The 24,239-nt window shown below is 35.9% G+C and overlaps 1 protein-coding gene across 1 annotated transcript in view; it reads right to left on the bottom strand.

Annotated features, from left to right (window-relative positions):
• DDX10 (DEAD-box helicase 10) overlaps positions 1–24,239 on the bottom strand; it is a 278,439-nt gene that overhangs the window by 104,050 nt on the left and 150,150 nt on the right. Inside the window, exons 14-16 of the mRNA XM_046638144.1 lie at positions 19,539–19,658; positions 16,572–16,733; positions 5,612–5,668 (exon numbers count right to left, since the gene is read on the bottom strand). Coding sequence (XP_046494100.1) covers positions 5,612–5,668; positions 16,572–16,733; positions 19,539–19,658 — 339 coding nt within the window. The remainder of the gene's footprint in view (positions 1–5,611; positions 5,669–16,571; positions 16,734–19,538; positions 19,659–24,239) is intronic.

The following is a 24,239-nucleotide window of genomic DNA, read 5'->3' as shown; positions in this document are numbered from 1 at the left end:
ACATCTGAGAGGGGAAGAAAAATCTTCATAAAAGGGAGAACCCATGAGCTGAGTTTTAAAAGAACAGCATGTATTCACTACGAGGATGCTATGACCAGCGCTGCTCCTTTTCCCATAGAGAATTTTAAATTTTCATGACTAGAGGACAATTCTCTGACAAGGAAACACTAAAGGCACCTCTTAAATAATCCAAGATGGTTAAAAGTTCAAATTTAGTAATTCCCTTCATTATCACCACAGAAAGAAAGAAAAAAATCACTACATTAATCTCCAAGCAAACCAACACTATAACCACAATAAAAACTAAACCTACTTGGGTTTTCAATGCTCACTTAGATAGATGTTAAAGGAAAAAAAAGCACGTCCTCTGTAAAAGACTCAGTGTTGTTCATTTAAAAAGTAGAAGGAGAGCATAATAGGTCTTATTATAGCACTAAAATAAGGCATTATTTGAGCAGTTTGCTTAGGGAAACTGAATGACTCATTCAGGGCACGATTAAATAAGTGATTGTATCAGTGCAGCAAATGGTGGTCTGGAAGAGTTCAGAGCCTCCAAATGGGTGAGCAATTTACTTTCAGGGAATACCTTTACTTTCCCTGGGAATTGAGACTATAAACAAACTTATGTTTCCATTATCTTGTTTTTAACTTTATCAAAAGCAGTTTGGTTTAAAATAAACTGATCCTCCAGAGCCTTTGAAATCCTAACTATGTTCAGAATAAAGAGAGAGACCAGTAAAATTTGAAATCATGAAATGCCAAAAAAGGAAAAGGGAAGGAAGAGTTGGGTTATATGAAACACATGGAACAAGGGAGCATTTCCCCCAAAATGAAAAATATTAATTTGCTGTCATTCAATAAAGCACTGCCAACAAGGAACAAATGCAAAGGCTTAAGACCTAGAAAAGTTGGGAACGACCATTACCAACATTTATCAATGTCTATTTGTAGTTCTATAAGGAGAGAGAATTCTTCAGTAGATAAGCCTATAGTAAAATATGAGAACAGTAGTTATCCACAAACGTTTAGAATGGCTGAGGACCTGTGCTAGGAATTATGTTGAATATAATTCATACTTTTTGTTATATACCTCAGCTCAGATCAGCATTATATGGGACCACAAAAATGGAAACATGAATAAAAGTGACTATGCTGTATATCTCCTTCATTTTACACATGGTCAGAAGGGGTCCAGAAAGGGAAATAACATGTCAGGAGTCACCTAGCAATGTAAAGAAAGACACAGCCTGCTTTCTAGATCTCAGTTCGGAGTTCTCTCCTTACTTAATCTATTTGTCATAGTAATTTTTATGAATGGTTGTTAGCCCTTGTACCATAGATAGGGTTTGTGTTTTCAAGGAACAAAAATAGAAAAGAAAAGAAGTAAAAAGTAACATGCACAAACAGCATGGGGCAATAACAACAACAGGAATGAGGATTCAAGGGGCCTGAGTATACATACCAGTTCCACCACCAAGAAGCCAGTGACGATGGGTAAGTCATTTACTTGTTTTTAACCTTAATTTATTTAGTAATTTAAAAATATTAAGTATGTATATATGTATTTAAGTAGAATCATTACTTCAAAAGCTTGCCTGGAAAGTCAGTATACATAGAAAAAAAATGTGGGGCTGCTCTGATTGAAGACAAAACAAGAGCCTAGAGTCCTGACCAAATAACCCTCCCTTCTGGAGAGGCCCGAGGTACCTCCACAGAACTCCTAGGCCACTCAATGCACCATTTAAAACTACTGGAGTCAATCAGTGGATGCCACACTTAAATAACACAGACCAGAAGTTCAAAAAAGATTTTGAAGGACTCACATAGGGTTTTTACGGTGTCCACTAATCATGATTTTAAAAATCATCATTATTTCATAAATGAAAGGACATTCCAGCATCAAAAAAAACCCAGAAAGAATATCCAAAATGAATAAGTTTAGCTTTGCTTTATGAAACTACTCGTGGCCAGAGAAAAAGACATTATAGATCAGTAGATTAGGAAACCACCAGACAATCTTTCTGGTCTATTCATGTTCTAAAATGGTACAACTTCTATTTCTTTGGATCTCCTATCCTGAAAGAACTAATTGAGACTATCTTAGGTATCCAAAAATTATTTCCTAAGACTACTATTTGTTCGGTAAATAAATAAAGTGTCCCAGGGTCACTGAAATTAAAAACAAATTAAAAACAATAACAACCAGAAAGAGAAAATCAAGTTAAAATTTACAATTATAAAATTTCAACCTCAAAACATGACATCATTTTAGTTATTTTAATATAATTTTCCCCACATCTAAAAAATAAGAACCATAAGCATCATCTGTAATATATTCAAAGTAACACTTAACTATCCATTGTTGAAGTAGCTCTGAGCTGTTCCCTACTCTCTGCTCCTTCATACTCAGTGTTCAGTTCTATCAATCTCACACTTTTGTTTAATAAATTCCACTTTCTTTTTGAAAGCAGTATAGCACTGAGATATTTCTGGGGATCTGTTTCCTCAAGTTTCACTACTGCTGTTCATTCCTTTCTTTACATTTCTGCAAAAATCCTTCCAGCCACCAGAGGTTGGTATAAGCACTTGTGACCATCAAAATAACATGATGAAATGTAGCTGGTAATGAGCTGAAGTTATATTTCCAGGATTACTTAACCTCCCTGAACCCAAAAAGCAATTTGGTCTATTGATCAATGCTACAACTATTTTTTCAGATCTCAATTTAAAACTTCTGAGTTATACGAACATACAATATCCTGTTAGCTAAAGTAAAAGTCCACTATGCAATTCAAGTATTTCTCTGCTAAATAAACTTTTGATACCCTAAAGACCTCTATCTCCCCATATCACTAAATATTGGGTACCCGGAAAACCTTCTTACGAGTTTCAACTTCATGTTTACCTCCTACTCCTGACACTGCACATAACATATTCTAGGCAGATCTTAGATCTATCTTTTAACAAAAGTTCTGTCAGATTCCTTTCTAACTTTATTTTACCATACTCCGATTTTACAGTAATTTTTCTTAAGAACACTTTGAGTATGTCAGAGAAGAGAGAACCACTACCATCATTTATAAAATTGAAAACTCACATCATCATTACGCCTTTTCTTTTCTGGGAAACAAAGATAATTCTAGCAACTTTTATTCAAACACTTTTTTCCAATTTTTAAAGAACTATTGTGTCCTCTACATTCCTCCTCATACAACATGCTTGCTGAATGAAGCACAAAAAAAAGTAGAAATATAGCTCTGCGAGTCTCCCCTTCTCACACTTTTAGTTTCTATGCACTGATTTCTTAAAATAACTATAAATGGCTTAAGACTACACTTCCTGGTAAAGTAAGCCTGCAAATGCCACTGTCTTTCACCACTAAGGTATCTTTTGCATATCTTACAGGTTCAGGGAGTTCAGGGATTGAAGGATGCTCTAGATTGAAGCTGACCAAAGGGCCTCAGTAGGCAACTACCTGAAGTCACACAGTGATTATGTGTAAACAATATTAAAGAGAGGATAAAGTTTACCCTAAAACTAAGCCATAGTCATCATTTAAAGGACACAGACAGAGACAACAAGGAAACCTAATAATTCACATCACATATTTCTTGTTAGACATCACAGAACTTTGGGTCATCAGCCCTTTACTGAGTCCCTCCAAATAATATCTTCTGGGTCTGTTTCCAGGGGGCATCTGAACAGCCCTAAGAGCCTGCATCCCCTGTCACTTTCATTTGAAAAGAAGCTAGGTGCAAAAACAGTGGTCCAAGCTAACTCCTTAGGCTTCATCAGTCAGCCTGAATCTGTCACTGCTGCCAGTTCCTGGTATCTTGAGGAATGTTTGAGTCCTGGCTACAACCCATCCACTCATTCCTCTGCTAACATCACTCTTACAAGAGGGCTGCCATCTCTGAGCAGTCAGACAAGGTTCTGAAAAGGAGGCAGCTCAGCTATTCAGAGCAATACCAAAACACAGCCTGTCTATTGAAAGCTCCCGGCTGAGCGGCAAGGCCCCATGAGCTGCACAGCCCCTTCTATTTGTTCCCAGTACAATCCTAAGTGGTTATATGGAAATGAAACTTGTCTGCTTGACAAGAAAGTATTCCTCTTTTCTTAGATATCAGGAAACAAACAGACATGACAAATGTGGGAGGGGGTGGGGGGTGGAGTGATGGGCTTGGTTTGAGGCGTTCACTTCAGAGACTTGCTTCAATGGAAAAACCTAACTCTTACAGCCTTTACAGCTTTCTGTTTATTTCCAGCTGGCAAAGTATGAAAACCAAATACATACACCAATTTATAGGGAAATAAAAGAAGGAGCACAAGAGGCATGCTCAAGGGTAAGAATAATTTCGAATGGCTTAAACCACTCTGAAAAATGAACCACACGGTATCAACAAATATACACAAATACACACACAGGAAATACAGTAACAGGGCTTTCTTTCGGCTCCAGTTTGCATCTTTCATTTTACAATTTTACATGGAGAAATGAGAGCTTCTCAGTGAAATAAAATAGGTTTATTTTTATGCTGAACATGGAATATTCATAAATATCAAATGCTTTCATTAGATTTAAGATTTTTCTTCTTAAATTTTTCCCACAACAGCCCCTAAGATCTACTTTCTATGCCATGACAGTTCACATCTGCATTTTTAAAGCATATGCAGAATCCACCAACAGATTTAGCAGTCATGCTATACCACTGTAGCTCTCATTTTCGGGCACCTTTGAAGACAGAGTGATATTTAATACTGAATATAAGCAGTCTTTTCATCTTACACTGTAGAGTAATTGCTTCCCACTTCAGAACTACAGCATGAGTTATCATCTCTGACTTGCTCTCTAAGTGCTATGGCTAGCACAGAAAAAAATGACAAAGAACATTACGGGCTTACTCAAGGGAGTCGGATCTTTGCTAACTGCCAAAGAAGAAAGCATGGCTAGTCAGTCAGGCATAGCACGATGAGATACAGCATGATAAATGACATATGTTACTGGGCCCTGGTTCTAGGAAATCATTTCCACTAAATGTCCTCAGAATGCAGAAGCTGAACTTTCTCAGTGTCAAACAAACAGGACAAAAATTACAGCTGCACATGGATGGTGTTTACTATTGTACATATATATTTGAGGGAAATGGTACATACATACTTGCTGGAAATTTTTGTTTACAGAATATAGTAGAGGTGGGAGATACAGACTGCTTTCCCCTAGACTCTGGGAGTTGAACTGAAGCAATCAATGCTTTCGGAATTATCTATTATCAAATTTAGAGGCTGTCTACCTAGTCTAAAAATGATATAGTTTAAAATCCTATCAGGCCTGGCCTACAGAGTCAACGTCTCCTACAAGAGGCACAAAATATAATGGAAAAAAGGAGGCGGGAGCAGTAAGGCAAAGGCCAGTAAACAAATTATCTTATGCATTTTTTCATCTTGTATCGCAGTGGAAATAAATGAATATGAGAAAGTAAATGAAAGGCATACATGGACTAATCCAATTCAAATGTCATGATGTCTAAATAAACATAAGATGCACATGGAAAAGAAAAGTATTTAAATTCCATTCAGTGTTACATTCTCCCATTAAGATATAAACTCTTACCTTTGCTTGTCTCTTGTTGGCTTCTCTTCTGGCTTCCCTTTCTTTCAGCCTTTTCTCCTACAAGAAGAGGGGGAAAATTAGCAACATGTAAACTGTCTACTAGATGTAAATCAGACTACACACTCATAACAGTTTTTTTTAAAGCAACTGGTAAGTGGTATTCATTTTTCAATAAATATTTACTGAGTACCCATTATGGGGTTGGCATGAGTATTCATAATCATCACGTACGTGTCAAACAGATCTGGAATCAAATCCCAGTTTGACTTACTAGCTGTGCAGTTTGGGATAACCTATATTCTCTAACTCTCATTTTCTTATCTGAACATGGAGATAATAAGAGCACACATTTCATAAAATTGGTAAAAGAATTATATAAAATAACATACATAAATGCTTAGCACAATGTCGGACATGACTAGTACACAATGTGACTATTAAAACGAAAAGAAAGGAAATTTCCCCTTTCCTCTGTCTAAAAGCAGAATTTATAAAGGATACGAAATCCCCATCTTTGGGATTCTTAGAAAAGTGGTAATAGTTTCTCAAACAAAAAGCAATAGAAGATCATTCTTATAAAGCATGTTATCTTACTAAATCACTTTTTAATTTCCCCATTAGTTTTCTAATTATTATAAAATAGTAAATGCAACACTAACATTTTTAAGAAAATATCTAAATTCAAAACAACAAAATGACCCAGTTAAAATTGAAAAGAATTTCATTTTAAATAAAAAATCTCTTCTTCAAAAATGAAATGTTAAAACAATAAAAAGGCTATTCTCAATCCAAAGTCCATAACCAACAATTTACATTTTTAAAAAATTTTAATCAACTACTAGGTCAATGTAAAGAGAATAAACAGCAAATAATTTTCTTTTCATGAAGTAATATGAAACTGCAACCATTATTCTCTATTGCAGTAAACATCCATTAACGTGAGAATTAGGTTTTTTAAGTCCGGACACTCTTGTCGTTACCATTATGCTTTATATATACATGGCTTTCTCCAGATTTAAGAATCAATTCTAATATAGTCTCTGAAGACAGACCTGAGGGTGCTCTGTTGCTTACACCATTGAGAAGAATAGGCAATTGCTACTATCAGACTTATGTGGGTTTATAGACTTCTTTTTGATAAAGCAAGACCTTAAATTTTAAAAGCTTCAAAGGGGGTTAAATACTAATTAATGCAAAGAGGAGCGCAGTCACAGAGCCTGTAGATTCAGTTTCTATAGCTTCAGATTGTACAGTAAGAAAGCTAAGAAGGAAAATTGAAACTAACAAAAATTCAAACTCAAATGGAAACTGTGAAGAATATGTCACACCCCCTCAATAATGCATAATGTTAAATTATTCTTCTGTGTGATTATTATTCTTTCTCTACCCCAGTTTTGGAGAAAATAAGTAGTATTTTGACTTCAAAATAAAACTTACATCTAAAAGAGCAGGTAAAACTTAATGTGCAATTTATACTAAGGAATACTCACTCAGAAGTTCTAGGACCAAGGTCACAGGAAAAGGAAAGATGAAGAAATAAAACTTAAAAGTTTTGACTTGTTCATTGTCAAAGAGCTTAGTAAACAACAGAGACTGATCTCAAATCTGGGTCTTCGTGTGCAAAGTCTAATGTTAAAAATTCAAACGTCAGAGTTTGGAGACTTTAACAGATATGACTTTAATAACAGAAGAAAATAACATCGAGTATTATTTTAACGAGCAGCCAATTAATGCAATTGTATTTTCACACTATCCCTGAATTTATTCTCTAACGAACTTCCGAGAGCTGTTCTGCCGCTAAAGTAAAATAATCTCAATGTTTCCTCGATTTGTAGGAGGCAAAGAAGTTAATGGTGGCAGTTTCTAAACATTTGCGCCCAAATTTTCATAGAAAAGGACACCAATTACTGATTTTCTGCAAGCATTAGCAGACTACAAAATAAATGAAAGTAGCACAATAATATTGAAGAAAAAACTTAAAATAATTGATCATTAATCATGCTTACTTTGAGCACTAGCTTTAGTCTGTGGGTGCATGTATTTTTAACTTTCTCCTAGCATACACACACAATTTAGTTCTTTTTTCTACAAAAAAAAATTTTCATGTTTTGGAAAGTAAAGTTAGACTAGCAGTATTTTATGTTATTCTACAAAGATCAGAGTGACTTTCAAGTGTTGTGCTGCTTAAAGTAATTTTAACTACAGCTATAGAAAACATCAAGTAAGTACAGAGAGCAATAAAATTGTACTTTAATAAAAAGGTATTTGTCCATTAGCACATTATTATTGTTGTTGTTGTTGTTGTTACTGTCTTACTAAGAGTAACAGCTCTGAACTGTTAAGTATCAGCAGCGTGCTAGGCATTTTACATATATTTTTAAATCTATGTTACAAAACTTTTGTGGTATTATCATTCCCATTTCTAGATGAAAAAAATTGAAGATCAAAGTGAATAAGTAACTAGCCTGCTGTCACACAACCAAGAAGTTGATGGACCTGAAACTAAAAATGAGTCTGTGGAGCCAACATCCTCACTCCCTCAACTACAGGACACTTCTACACCCCTCTCTCCTCATAAGAAAGTTAATTTAAGTGTGTAGATTCATACACAGTGTTTTTATCTTAATATGTTTTAGACAAATGTTGAATTTCCTTTTATTAATAGTCTGCTACTGTATGTTTTTTTTCATCCTGATACCACTTTTTTTTCAGTAGCATTTTGTGTATATTTAATTAATTTTTGCCAGGCTCCTGTGCTGGAAAAACAGATAATTAACCACATTTAACAGTCACACAAATTTCTGTTGTAATTATTCAGTAACTGGCTTTCTCCCAACACATTAGAGCATCTGAAAATGGCACTTCAAAGTTCCAAAGAATAACCTCAGTATGTTCACATCAGAATAACCCTTTCTACACAAGTAAACAATCTATTCTGGGGCTTTTTATCTAGCCATTTTAATCATAGCAAAAAAAAACCCACCCTGACAATGTTCCAGTACTACTGAATTCTAGTATGAATTCATTATAGTCAATGAAAGATAATTTAAATTTCAGATTTAAACTGGCTATCAGAATTCACATGTGCCTGCAAATGGGATAATTTCTCCTTTTAAGATTTCTGCCACAAGTCTCAGATGGATGAGGGCTATCCAAAACTTTTACAATATGAAGTGAACATGACTAGGATATGAAACTGAAATGCAATAAAAAGAACAAACTTTCAATACCAGGTAAAAGAAAAATTAGAAAACTTTTCTTTCTTATCTTAAAAAGTTATGTTAGCACTATATCTAAAAAGAGGGAAGAGTAAACATTAGTTTTTAAACAGAGAAGAACAGGAAGTAGAATCATGGTAATCCAAAATTTGAGAAATGGATATAGGGAGGAAAGTACATTTTTTTCCTTCACTAAGGTAGGGAAAAAAATGTTTTTAAATAAAGAGTTTATGAATTATAGATGCTATACATGACAAGACAAAGATAAAAGGTTGGAGTACAATGACTTGAGAGGAAAAATATAATCAAACTGTGATTTAAATGTTTTAAATCTTTTATTCTCCTATTTCAGTTCTGAGGATAGACTGGTACCAAAAGCTATTTGATGCCACACAAAAAGGAAAATTTCATCTTTGGATCTGCTATGTTACAAACGATTAAGTATAAGAAGAGCATGAAAGCCCCGTGGTGTAGTGGTTAAGTTCGCGCACTCCACTTTGGGGGCCCATGATTCGCACAGTAGGATCCCAGGCAAGGACCTAGCAGCCCTCATTAAGCCATGCTATGGTGGCATCACATAAAATAGAGGAAGACTGGCACAGATGTTAGCTCAGCAACAATCCTCCTCAAGCAAAAAGAGGAAGACAGGCAACAGATGCTAGTTCAGGGCCAATCTTCCTCACCAAAAAATAGAAAAGAGGAGGAGGAGGATGAAATTCAGTAATAAAAATCAAATTCACAAGGGACAGGAAAACAAAAAAAGTAACATTAACGAGATTCAAAATACTCCCTTTATAGATGTTATCACTCTTCTTTTGGCTTCTCACACACTATATATAGGTCCTTAGCTTATAGAAAAGAAAGTGCTATGAAATATGAATTTCATCAGCAATCAGGACTGCGTATTTAAACACCATTTTCTTTCTATGGCAATTTTGGAAATATAACTCATTTTTCAGGAGGTGGTAGAAGCAAAACCTATTTGAATGAGTCTCAGGGAACTGCATCAATTTGGCAAGGAACCGAGTTCCCAGCTGTCACACAGAGAACAAGGGGACATCTATCCTTAATACAGTATTCCGGGAACTTCTCTTTCAGGGAGGAAAACTGGCTTCACAAACGTGAGTAAAACAATGATTACAAGCATTTTTAGTCCTGAAGACAACCTCTGCCCTCCAAGAACAAAATCCCCGTGAACCTAAATCCCTCCCAGGAACTCAGAACACAACAAGGTTCTCTGATCTGTTACCTATTCTACAGAGTTTTGCTTGGCCAACACAAAAAATTGGTCTTCCATATATAAATCCGTAACAATTCTAAGAAGGATACGAAGACAGGGAGAAAACAAATTTACACAGAAACACTGATTCATTCATTAATTACTTCAACTGTTTACTGAGCTACTATGTCTCAGGCCCCATGGTGGGCTCTGGGTATATAGGGATGAGCAAAACAGACACAATCCAGCTTCCAAGTCTTTGTAGTCTATGACCTAATCTTGTCAGACCCCTTAATTCCATTAGCACCAAACTGTGCCCCTGCTTCTCAACCCCTGTCTCCAGCTATTCACCATCAACCTAACAATCACTCCACTTCTCAAACACCATATGTGTTTAAAACAAAGCAACCAACCACAAAACAAAGAACAATAAAAATAGAGGTAATAAACAGCTCAAAGACTTGCCACACCATTGACAAAATCTATGCAATTTTCAGTATTTGTCTCATTTTTGATGCTGGATATGAAGGAGGGTCCAAGTACCAAGATGGTGAATTGAATATCACAAGATGCTATAAAGCTCATGAGAATAAGAGACACCTCCCAGACAGACATCTCCAAATTATGGGCAAAGGTTCCGTAGTTAACAGGCTGGCTCCTTTTTTATGATAAACCTGACTCTGATGGTGGTATGAAGGACTGAAACTGGGATGGGGGTAAGTACAGGAAGAGGATCTTTTTTCCTTTCATATAAATAAGCTTTATCCATAAAGTCCATGTTAGAATATTGGCACCAGAAGCTTAGTCCCTTGACTTCATGATGACATTTCTGACAACAGTAAAATTTCATAAGACTGTATAAGCCAGACCAGTCCCTGACAGTGCCTTTGACCCAAATGACCACAGCTACTGAAAATGGATTCTGGTACTAGTAACTATATAGCTATGGCACAAACATTCAGGAAAAGGTAATATTAGCACAGGATCCTAAAATACTAACCATAACACTTATTTTATTCCTAATTTGAGACCAAGGACCTTTTCCAGGAAATATGAACAATTTCCATTATTTGTCATCGCTTCAAAGCCTCTACTTCTGTTATCATCCTCCATCTTTTGATTCATTGCTTCACAGTCACCCTGTTGTAAGAGAATGCCTAATGGTTGGAGATAAGTAGCAACACAGCTGCATAGTTAAAAACAAAATCTGGGGGCTGGCTCCATGGCTGAGTGGTTAAGGTTTCACATGCTCCACTCGGTAGCCCTGGTTCACTGGTTCAGATCCCAGGTACAAACCTACTCCACTCATCAGCCATGCTGTGGAGGTATCCCATATACAAAATGGAGGAAGAATGGCACAGATGTTAGCTCAGGGCTAATCTTCTTCAAGCAAAAGCAGAGGAAGATTGGCAACAGATGTTAGCTCAGGGTGAATATTCCTCACCAAAAAAACCCATAAAACCAAAAAATAAAGTCTGTAGAGTAAGAAAGACCTTGGAAAGATTCCCAGGGCTGCTGTTTGTAAGCTGTGGGGCCTTGGACAAATTACCTGACTCTAAGTTTTAGTTTTATCATTTGTAAAATGAGGCTAGCTCATTTATTTCAGAAGTTAATTGTTAGTATATAATATGAAAATACATATACAGCACTTAGTGGAGGGCCCAATTAACTGACTGCTACTTGATATTGTTAACATTCTCATTATTACTAATCCTAAGATGCCTGATTACTGCTTCCTTCCTTCTTGACTATCATATAAATTTATGTTTAAGATACCTGGATTCCATGCCAACTCAATTATGTGTGAACAACAAAACAGATTTTCTAAAAAGTCCCTTTAATTCTTTCCTTTCTAATGTTCATGCTAGTAGGAAACGGACCCCAAAGCAATGCTGTACCATCTTTGCAAGCAGTCCAGAGCCATATCTTCACATGGCTATGTTATCTAAACACACAATCCAAAATGGATAAAGCACTTGAAGCAAATTTCAAGGGAATGAAACAGAACTTCATAATGAATAGCTTCTCTCCCCTCTCAGCTGTTATAGCAGATATTATCACCCTAAAAACAAGTAATCTTTCAGAGTTAAGAATGATGACACACACCACAGAGCAGATTTTCACTCCATTAAAGTAAAAACCTTTCAATGAGGTGATCCATGGCCCATTTTTCACAGTTCTAATTATATTACTGGAAAACACATTGTTTCCATCCAAAAATAGGGCTTTTACCACGTTCACAATTTACTAATGATTTCATATGTAAAAATTATAGCTTTTGCTATATAATTTTGCTTCTGATAAATGGTTTCAAGAGGTTCAGCACAGAAAATAGTGACAGGCCTAGTTAAGTACAGCTACTCAAAAATTGCCAGGGAGGGGCTGGCCCCGTGGCCAAGTGGTTAAGTTCGCGCGCTCCGCTGCAGGCAGCCCAGTGTTTCGTTGGTTGAAATCCTGGGCACGGACATGGCACTGCTCATCAAACCATGCTGAGGCAGCGTCCCACATGCCACAACTAGAGGGACCCACAGCGAAGAATATACAACTATGTACCGGGGGATTTGGGGAGAAAAAGGAAAAAATAAAATCCTTTAAAAAAAAAAAATTGCCAGGGAAAGCTGAAGACCAGAATGGTCTCAGAAGGAAATGATGCTTAATGGCTACAATTAATACTGATGAAGAGAAATAAAGCTGTGAATTGAGTGACCCAAAGCAGTTAACACAAGAGCCCCTGAAGTCCACAGATTGGGTAGCTAGGAGTTCTGGCAAACAGGTAGCTAAATTCTACTCCCAATGATGCTGTAAACTGTACGGCCTTTTTTCTTCTTTTTTTTGGCTATAAACTAGTTAAAATTCTTATTGCTCAATTTCTAAATCTTTAGAACAAAGACATTTACTTGAGTCACAATAGGAATTACACAGCTTTCAAAATTTCATAGATGAAAATATGAGCCAAGGACAGGTGCAACAGCATGAAGGAAAAACAGGTGGGAAAAAATGAATAGCTGAGTCCTACATTACAAAGACTGAGTGCATATTCAAAACTACGTTGCAATGCTGTGCATTTTAAACGGCAGGAGCAAACAACTACTTTCAAAGAGAATCATTAAGACTAAATTCAATTATCTATTAAACATCCGATCCTTTTAAACCAAAAATATAACCAAGAAATATTTTGAACTTGCTGAAAGAACATTCCTAAGGCTTATGAAAACTTCTAAAATTGACACATTTTAAAAAATATAACATGCATCAAATATAGAATTATGTTACAGATTTTATGGAGTCTTCTTTTCATGTGTAAAATTCTTTTCAGCACATATCTCATTCATAATTTTGTGTCAAAAGTTTCTTCACCTTTTTCTATCTTCATGAAGAAGCTTATTCCTAAATACTAAAGTTAGTATTTCAAATATTCTTTAGGACATACAACTACTCTCAGTATACTTTCATAGAAATAAGAAAATAATGAGTGACAGCATCAAGGGAAACATAATTACATTTGCCCAAGGTAAACCCCTATGCTAAAAGAACTAAGAATTATCATTATAGTAAGTAATATACTCAATTAGTGAAAAAAATTTGATTTCAAAACCAATGTGTTCAGATAAAGCAATTAAGATAAAATAATCCATGTAGGATTAATAATATATTTAGTTTTTAAGAATATATTTAGTTTTTAAAGTAAAATTTTAGTAACCATTGGAAAATAAGTGAACAAGAAGTAAGCCTTATCATCAAGCAAGGAACTCGATTTGTCAGCAGGGGAAAATGACAAATATTTTTCAAACGGGAAAGGATAATTTTTTATTCCCATCTTACCGATACACACAAAGCCAGAAGATCTCTCTGATCATCTGGTTTTAACTCCCATTCCCTCATTTTTCAGAATAGGAAAGTACAGTCCAAACTAGTGACGGGTGATCCCAACTGGAGTAGGTAATGCCAGCGTCAGGATGCAAATCCAAGTATTCCACCATACAGTACAATACTCTTGCAACAAACATTACACCACATGTCAAAACTTGCCTTTTAAAAGAATATTCCATGTTTTCTAGGCAGAAATTCAGTCCACGGCAGCTTGGTGTGTAACTGATTTGAACATCTGTATTGTGTCTCACATATGCTACTGTAACAAATACACTAATTCCAAAGTGCTCACAAATGTGAAATTTTCTCTAACAAATATATTATGTATATATATATATTTAATTTTACTGATGAAAATACCAAGGAACTAATCATAGTGTGTCAGGTAGCATTTATATTAAAGTTGAATAGAAAGAAGACTATTTTAGTGATTTCCTTGTGCTTTCTTCCGGCTACGTAATATTTTCAACCTCTGATATAGACAGTATGCCACAGGCAACCTTGTGCAGAAAAAACCTATTTTATATAAAATAAGCTTTGACTTATTTTTAAAAAGATATTTATGTCTATTTTAGTTACAGAGGTACTGACTTCAAAACCAGTAGTATGTAAAGTTCTTATGATTTTTCTCACAACTATGTTAGCCCAAAACTGCTCTGTTCAACCTTGCTGTGAGATAATCACAATGATAGTTTTAAAACCATATGCTATGTTTTAACAAGGGTGCAAAGAAAACAAATTATTTAAAAGCTCAAAAATAAGTGAAAATGGAAAAGTAAAGAACAATCTATATACAGTATAGTACCTTTCACGTAACAAAGGTAGAAAATAGGAATATGTATTTCTATTTACTCAGACTTGTATAAAGAAACTGGAAGGATACATTAATAATTAATAAAAATAGTTACCTATAGGGGTAGAGGTATGAATAAGAACAACAGGCATGGGCAGAAGCAAGACTTTTCAACATGAACTTTTTTATGATCTTGTTTTGGAACAAAGTGAATACATTATTTATCTCAAAAGTTTTAATGTAGAAAAACAGAGGTACAAAAAGCTTTTGTGCAGTGACAGAATATCCATAGTTAACTATGATTTAATCATAATCTCCCTGAGGACAGAGGAATCCATGTATTTTAAGTGATCTATCTTCACAACCTAGGGCAGAGCCTAGCACACAAACACTGTACAATTATTCAATTTGAAATTAAGCTTCTAAAGGTTTCAGAAACAACATTCCACAACCTGGATACCACAGTAACCTCCACACATGGGGCAAAGGGGGTGAAAGGGAAGACGAGGCAGGGGGAAAGTCTTTATTTTATGTAAATTCTTTACATTTCTTTTATGCTGGGTACAATTTAAAAATAAATAATAAAACTTTCTTATGCTCAATCATCCCCTGGATAAATACTCTAAGTTAACTGCAAGCTAAAATATGACAAGCTGCTGACACTCTTAATATTATTAAAAATTTTAACAACAAATTATCAATGCCAAATTTCAATTTAAAGTACTATGCTACAAGTAGCAATGCAGGAAATGTTTAGTTCTCTCAATAACACAAATACTCAACAACTGCAACCAGTCAGGTTCATTTGTCCTCCGTATTTCTGAAATGTTTTTCTCACCATTCATTTCCATCCCTGAAGAGAATTGCTGCTCTATGAAAAAAGTTTCCTGGGCAATTAAATAGTTACAAGGTCAAAAAGAAGTCAAAAGCTACAACAATCCTTCCCAGGATAAAGTTAATAATGTCCACACCTAAAGGCTTAAAAGTTTCTTAACACAGAACTTAATATATTATATCAGTGATTCTCGGGCATGATACTGTTACTCTGAAATTATTCACTGTGTCGAGGGCATGCTGCAGGAACTTCTTTAAAAATGTAAATCTGTTTTATTTCATTAATTGATTCATTTATCTAGTGAAATGTCCACTTGTATGGGAATTAAGTAGTGTGAAAAGACTTATATCATGAGTGACCAGAATGGAGTAATCCGTTTCAAGGATAACAGAAAACTGCCAACTTTGAGGCCAAGAGGGCACATGCTTATATAGAAGCATTTGCTCTCACAAGACTCTAAAACACCACTAATGTCACTCAAATGGGTGAATGGTGAAACAAACTGTGGTACATCCATACCACGGAATCCTACTAAGTAATAGAAAGAACGAAGTATTGATACATATAATAGCTTGGATGAATCTACAGAGAATTATGCTGAAGGAAAAAAGTCAATCTCAAAAGGCTACATACTACACAGTTGCATTTATATAACATCCCTAAAATGACAAAAATTATAGAAATGGAGCACATGGGATCTCTCTGTATTACTTTTTATAACTAAATGTGCAACTATAATTATCTCAAAATAAGAAAAATTAATTTAAAAAATCACTAATACTATTTGGGTTACCTCCACAAAAGCAGATTTAGGTAACCTTCTTAGAAACCAGCCAGGATGCAAAGACTCCACCAGCAGGAAGAAGAAAGAAGAAATAGACAAAATGACAAAAGAGCCACAGAAAAAGAGGTGTTAGAGAAAGCAATGAAGAAAGCAGTATGGCTATTAATGAATAATGAATATTTAGATATACATAGGGACATATCAAATTTCACTCAGTATTAATTAAAGATGGAAAGCTTACCCGATGCTTTGCCTTGATTTTTTTCCTGTATTCTTCTTTGTCAAATTTGTCCTCTTCCTGAAGCCGTTCCTTTGCTTTATCTAAGTTGATACCACCAGTGTCATCCTCTTCCTCAGTATCCTTGGAGACAGATTTCTGCATTTGTGGCCACTGCTGAACTAACTGCAGACAGAAGAATGGTAAGTATGGCGTGCAAGACAGGAAACATCAACAGAAAACCATTTCCCTTTGTATAATGATTTTGAAATGGTACGTACACCCACTTTCTGCATTCCAACTGGTTTCTCAAACTTCCTAAGAAACTTTATAATTAAAGTGAGCAAGCCACAGAAAAGACTGTCCCAGTCAGCATAAAGTAATGCTGCCATAACCCAGTAAGAGCAAGACTGAAGGAAAATTTCATAGAATAATTTGGAGGAGAAGGCAGTTGCTCCAACATCATCTCAAATAGTGTTTTACTCCACTGACTTGGTTCCAAATGATGTGCACAGGGCAGGAGCCAGTTGACAAGAGTGCACTCCCCTGGCTGCCATGGCATCTTGTGTGTACTTTCAACTCTTCTCTCACCATACTGTATTGTTTTACTTTCCTGTTTTTCTACTAGAATTAATCTCCTTAAGGGCAGTAGTCTACCTTGTTCATGTATTCTCAGAGCCCAACACACTATCTGGCACATATCAGATGCTCAAAATTGATCTATGAATCACATATCAGCCAGTACTACATATAAAGACTAAAATAACTAAGCATAAAGGAGAAAATTAGTCTGGACTTCATGGGCTTGCTCAAATCTACACAATTTTACACATACAGTTTATGGTTAGGAACAAGGTAATAGGAACTCACAGCACTGATCTGGGAGTCAAAGGATCTGGCATAATGTCCTGGCCTTTTCGTCAGGCCACTGCATAATCCTGAATAAATTACTTAATCTCTGGACATCTGCAAAACTCAAGACAATTCAGACAAAACCTACTATCTTATCTAATAACTGGTTGCCAAAAGCATTCAAGTAACTATCACTGTTTTGAAAGACCACTAATTAACCGCAGGCAAACAGAAGTTGTAGGCATACACATCACAGGTATTAATGCCTCCTCTCACTCTTGTCACCACCACAGCCATCCTTCAAGACGAGATTCCTAGAGTCTCAACTTTTGGCAACGAACGGAGGTCACAAATATTACTGCATGAGCAGCCATGCTAGTAGTCACTGACACTGAACAAACAGTGAGAGGTATCAGCTGTGACAGTAAGAATGCCATCCATTGCTCTAACTCCTCACTCATTTTTCCATCACGAAGTGAAAAAAGTTCATCCCTCTGTGGGCTGAATGAATAGTAGCATTTTTAAACTTTGAGAGTTTTAGATCAGAAGTTTCAATGTGGCTCATAGCCACATAGAGCTCCTATCAGCAATAAGTTTACACTGAAACATTTTACACTCATCTTGGAGCTAATTTGTATAATTATAAGGATTTACACACATCTTGTAGCTAATTTGTATAATTATACAATTATAATTTGTATAATTTAAGAGCACAGGAAGGAACCTCTAACGCTAACATTATACTAACAGTACTATTCTTTTACAATAAGCACCTCATGTAATACGATATTCTAGTTTAGCCTGCTTCTCAGGTGCTGACCTCTTTTTAGTAATTTCATAAAGATTCATCAATTATCAGTTACATAGGCTTCCTCTGCAACTTCCTAAACTTTGAATTGCACTCTGTTTGGTTAGTTTTCACATAATTTATACACCATTTTACTCCATATTATTAGGGCAAATCTGGGCTTCTGAAGCAAAGCCCCCTTCCACAAAGTAACATCCAAATCTTTGTTAACTTCAAAATTAAAAGGAAACATACTCCATTGGATATAAACTGCTTAAGGCAGCATTTATATTAATGATGATGAAATATCTGATGTGATACATTATAGTCGGTATATAAAGCTATTATTTTTATGGGGATATTAGAAAATGGTTCATTCATTCAATGAACTTTTTCTGAAGGTTTACTATATGACAGGGACTATTCTAAGTTCTCGGGACAGAGCAGTGAGCAAAGTCAACCAATACCTTCCCTCATGCGGCTTCCCTCATTCCACTGGAGTGGAAGAAAGGACAAGAAACAAACATAGGATGTAAGGTCACATAGTAAGTGCTATTTAAAAAAAAAACAGACAGGGCAAGAGAAATAAGCTTATGGTGGGTATGGGGTACTGCATGCTGTATTGGGATGAACAAGGAAAGCTGTAGGTTGGTGAGTATGAAACCAAGAGATCATATTCAGGAGATGTTGCTATGACCACTAACCAGCCATTACTCCTTAGGTAAGTCACTTGACCTTCCAGATCTCTTTCCTCTTTAAAAACAAAGATAATATTATGCACTAGAGTGACCTTTCATGAGCAACCTGTGAATAGTAACCCCTTTCCTACTCTATGGGTTATTTATTTACACTAAGACCAAGGTAATGGTGAGATGAAAACCAGGTATCTATTTGTCTGAGATTATTTTAAAGCAGAGAATTTCCTCTCATAGCCAGCCAAGGAAGAAGTATGCAAACACAGCTTCTAAAAGTGAGGAACTGCAAAGCAGAGACTTTCTAGAAAGCAGCAAAAGCAGTTGTGGCAAGTAGTTGTATTACTACTCGTGCTCTTGTTCCCAAAGAACATTGATGGATACCATGACAAGAAAAGCTAATCTATAAAAACAAAATTTATAAAGTTCAAAACCAACTATATGTCATTATCACCAAGAAGTAACTCAGTTTACTCTCAGTAAGGCATTCTTGCTTATAGATGTAGAGTTGATGAAATGGCTGCAGTAACAGTGAAAGGAACTGCCTAGCATACTTTACAGAAACTATTTTCTCATTAACGAATGGAAAGTCAGCAGGAGAGTCAAACTTCTTATAATATTTAGAACGTACCTCAGAAATGAAGTGTTTAAGAATCTTACCTCCCCTTCATCAGTAAATGTTATTTTCTTATTCACTTTAAAATTTCTCTTCATTACTTTTTTTGCTTCTGCGACCTTGGTCACTTTTTTCTTGACACTGGATTTAGAAGGTTCTTTCTTCTGTGTAAGAATATACAAAAAACAGATGATTAGGCAAACGGCTGCTTTATATTAACAATTTAACTCTGGCCATACACTTTCCAAAATTGAGTGCATTTACTGCTCAATGGCTAATGAGAAGCACCAAAAATACCGTCCAGAAATAAAATTATTAGACTTATTAACGAATGACCTCTCCAATGCTAAGGGGGTTTAAGTGTGAATAAGATGAATATTAGACATAAATAACCTTTAAAATTCTTCTATTACTAAAACTATGCTATCCTGATAATGTTGAAGTACCAGAAATTTTATGATAATGTGACAAATGAATATGTAAGATAAAGCTATCTCCTAGCCAAAAAACGGAATATTTTTTAAATAGATCTAATTTACAAGTACAAACTTAAACTTTTAGACTAGGAAAATGATAACTTGGAAAGCAAAATAGCTGCAATACATTGTTTGCAACTCAACATTATTCCTCCCATTACAGTAATTTACTATACGAACAGTGGAAAACATCCTATGATAACCAAGCTGTGCCAAGGGTGAGATGGAGTAAGAGCACTTTAACAAGATATACTGATCAGCACCTAGCTAATGTCCAAAATCCACTATAGCAAGACATTCAAAATACAATGCCACTGCTTACTTATGCTAAGTGAATGCTGAGTGAAACATCTGAGATGAGGAGTTGCAGAGGTTATATCATAGCCTGCATTGAGGAGAGAGTGACAACAAGTAACTCGCCTTTGAGGAGGATTGGGTTATTTTCCTCAAATCAGAGAGTACCATTGGTGGTACTTATTAAACTAATCTAACGCAGCCTCTATTAGAAGAGTAAACAGAATGAGCAGAAGTCTTTGGTGCAGTAATTAAATAAAGGGATCTGAATTCAAGCTCTACCACTTATGAACTGTGTAAAAGCAAGTTACTTAATCTCTGTGTTTTAGTTATAAACCAAGGATAATAATAGTACCTACCTCATAGGGTTGTTGGGAGAGTTTAATAATAAATGTAAAACATTCAAAATATAAGCGTTTGATAAACCTCAAATACCACTATTATATATTAATTTCATGCTAGCTAAAGAGATTGTGTCAACTACATGGAGGATAAATTTGCAAACTCTCAGACTTTAAGCTTCCCAGTTGATTGGTTTTGTAACTCTGTACCATAGGGAACCACCCAAGGAAAAGTAAGAAAGGAGTGACTGATCTAGGAAACAAGAATTACCAGAAGCTTCAGAAGATGCACATTAGTTGCAACAGTTACATTATAGGAATAAACATGCACAAAAGAACAATTCATTTAACAAAGTATTATTGATATTGATGAATACAAAAATGCTTAATAAAACACCATAAAATCAAAGCCAACAAATTTACTAAAACAGAGGTTTGTGACAAGTTATCAATAAATTATATTTTTAAATAATGATAACAGTTATTATGAAAGTCAGCTAGTGCATCTGCAATAATATTATGATTTAAGTACAAGAAAGTTGTTTTGAAGGTCGGCCCAATGGCATAGTGGTTTAGTCCAGCACGCTCCACTTCAGCAGCCCGGGTTCATGGTTTCAGATCCCAGCCACGGACCTATACCACTCATCAAGCCATGCTGTGGCAGCAACACACATACAAAATAAAGGAAGAGTGGCACAGATGTTAGCTCAGGGCTAACCTTCCTCAAGCAAAAAAAAGATGAAGATTGGCAACCGATGTTAGCCCAGATCAAATCTTCCTCACCAAAAAAAAAAAAAGAAAGAAAGAAAGTTGTTTTGACACCAATGGTTCCATTATGTGGGTATTACTAACACTGCTTTTGTATTTCTGGTTCTTAGTACATGCATCTCTAGTATCTAATTACACTTATTTCTCAAGCCACAAATCAATTCATACCTAAGAACCTACTAGGGCCAGCCCAGTGGCACAGCAGTTAACTTCGCACGTTCCACTTCTTGGCAGCCTGGGGTTCACCGGTTTGGATCCTGGGTGCAGACATGGCACCGCTTGGCAAAAAGCGATGCTGTGGTAGACATCCCACATATAAAGTAGAGGAAGATGGGCACGGATGTTAGCTCAGGGCAAGTCTTCCTCAGCAAAAAGAGGAAGATTGGCAGTAGTTACCTCAGGGCTAATCCTCCTCACAAAAAAAAAAAAGAACCTACTAGAATTTTAAATCCATTAAATGCTTATGAAAGATTAATCTCCCGAGGTGACTAATTTCTATTACATCAGAGAGAGACACCAATATGCTACATTCACTATAACTACATCACACAAGATTTCTATGAAAAGAGATTAAGTTTGTTTTAGATTTCTTCTCCCCATGGGACATCCCATCTCTATCCCCCAGGGGTCCATGACTGCATATATGTTACCATCTGGTGGCATAAGGCCTTAAATTGCTCTGCTCACCCCTCACAACCCCCTCCCCACCACTGTGCTCCAAGATATATTACTGTTATTCTCCCTGAGGAAATATTACTTATCTCACTTCTGAGAGTAATTAAGTTGTGTGGTGGTAAAACTCCTAAATTGAAAGGGTGGCAGGAAGCTTGTCAACCTAAATGAGTTGCTATCTGCAGGGTACCTTGTGAACATAGGACATTAATAAGACCCCCATTTCCTTCCACCCAGTCATTCCTCCTACACCTCCTTTTTCCCCACAAACCCTTCTCAAAGAACACCATCAACACAACCACCAGGGTTGGTGACTGTTTTCCTGACTCCTACTGAATCTTGTTGGTTTTACAGTTAGGTCAATTCTTAAGAATCCTGGGTTGGCTGATATTCTGTTATCAGATCTCAGCTAATGACAGAGAGTGCCAATCAAACAGTACAATGTGAGAGGATCATTATGATGTAAAAATAACAAACAAGAGTAAGTTATATTCACTTAAATAAAAAGACAAAAAATAGTGGAGAACAACAGAGAAAACTTTCTGGGAGTGACAGTAATGCTCTATATCTTGATAGGAGTTTGAGTTACACATACATTTGTCAAAATTCATCAAATGTTACATTTAAGATTGGTGCATTTCATTGTACATAAATTTCTACCTCAAAAAAGAGTCCTGTAAACAAATACTGAACTTTAGTTAATGCCAGGCAAGCTGAAGCATATTGAGAGAAAGCGCAATGATGTTGGCAACTTACTCCAAAATGCATTAAATAAAAAGGATGACGGATGGATAGATGGAGAATTACATGACAAAGGAAATATGGTAAAAGGTTAATTGTATAATATGAGTGGTGAGTATTCTGGTGTCCAAAAGTACGCTTTTTTCAACTTTTCTATATGTTTGAAATTTTTTGTAAGAAAATACAAAAGCCCAGTCCCAGGAACGAGAGAAAGTCAGAAAGCAAAGATACCAAAAACTGCCAGAACAGAATAAAGGTGGGTCAGAAAAACAATCCTGCAGTGGAATCTTGCAGTGATGTGGGGTTACATCAAGAGCTTTAGGGAAATCCATGAAACCACTGAAGTTACATAACAATATTTGTGCTATTTGCATCCTTGTATTTTTATGGTTTACCCTAGTTTCTAAAAGAGATTTGTGATCCCCCCTCCAAAGAAAAAAAGTTAAATTTTTTGTTTGTTTTAAAGAAGCCACTGAAAGAAGAAACAGAAAGGCCAACGTGGGTGAGAAGATACATGTTTATTACATTTTCCTGATAGGCTGTGGCTTTGCTCTGACACTCTAGAATGATTCTTCACTCATTCAAATATGCACTGAGTGTCATCAACACAAAAGTGATCATAGTACACACTGGGGTCCTAGCAGTGAGAGACAGGTGGACCCCCCAACCCTCATGGAGCCTATCAGGTGAAAAAACGTTAAATCAGTGGAAAATATTAACTACTTAATCACAAATGTAGTCAGTACTCAGAAAAAAGTATACAGGATGAACGAATCTATGCAATAGGATGTCTGCCCTAACTAGTCTAGGGCGAAGAGAGGAATCTCATTTGAGGGACAGATGTTTGAACTAAGCAGCAAGCACTCGAACACTGCTGGCACGCTGGTGATGAAAGAATGAATACCTTCTGTGTGTCCACTGATGGCATATTTCACACAGGGCTTACAAGAGAGTCTTAGTTCAGTATCATTCCTTTGAATCTTAATTTTAGCAGGTAACAGATGCTCATTTACTGTGTAAAGATATTCAGTTAAAAAGTTGCCATTCGTGTCCTCTTCAGCCTCCTGTTTACCCACCTCCCTGGAAGGAAGCACTGTTACTAGCTTTTTCTGTATCCTTACAGAGACATTCTGTCCATATTCAAGTACATATGAAGAACACCAAGTTACTAAAAGAGCCATCCCTGCAATGAACAGCTTCCTTTATACATATGCTTTTATATATCTAGGATAAACTTCTAGAAGTTAGAGTGCTCAAAAAGTATGTGCATTTAAATTTCAAAAAATATTTCCAAACAACCCTTCAGGGAAGTTATACAAATTTAAACTCCCACCAAAAATTTGAGAGTATCTGATTCTCTACAACTATTCAAAGTATATTATTACGCTTTACAACTGCCAATCAACTTGGTGAAAATACAGTATCTCAGGGAAGTTTTAATTTGCATTTGTAT

The sequence above is a fragment of the Equus quagga genome, chromosome 14, assembly GCF_021613505.1.
Source record: "Equus quagga isolate Etosha38 chromosome 14, UCLA_HA_Equagga_1.0, whole genome shotgun sequence".
NCBI classification, from domain to species: domain Eukaryota; kingdom Metazoa; phylum Chordata; class Mammalia; order Perissodactyla; family Equidae; genus Equus; species Equus quagga.
The sequence above is the reverse complement of the archived record's forward strand: the minus strand, read 5'-3'. Positions and strand labels throughout refer to the sequence as shown.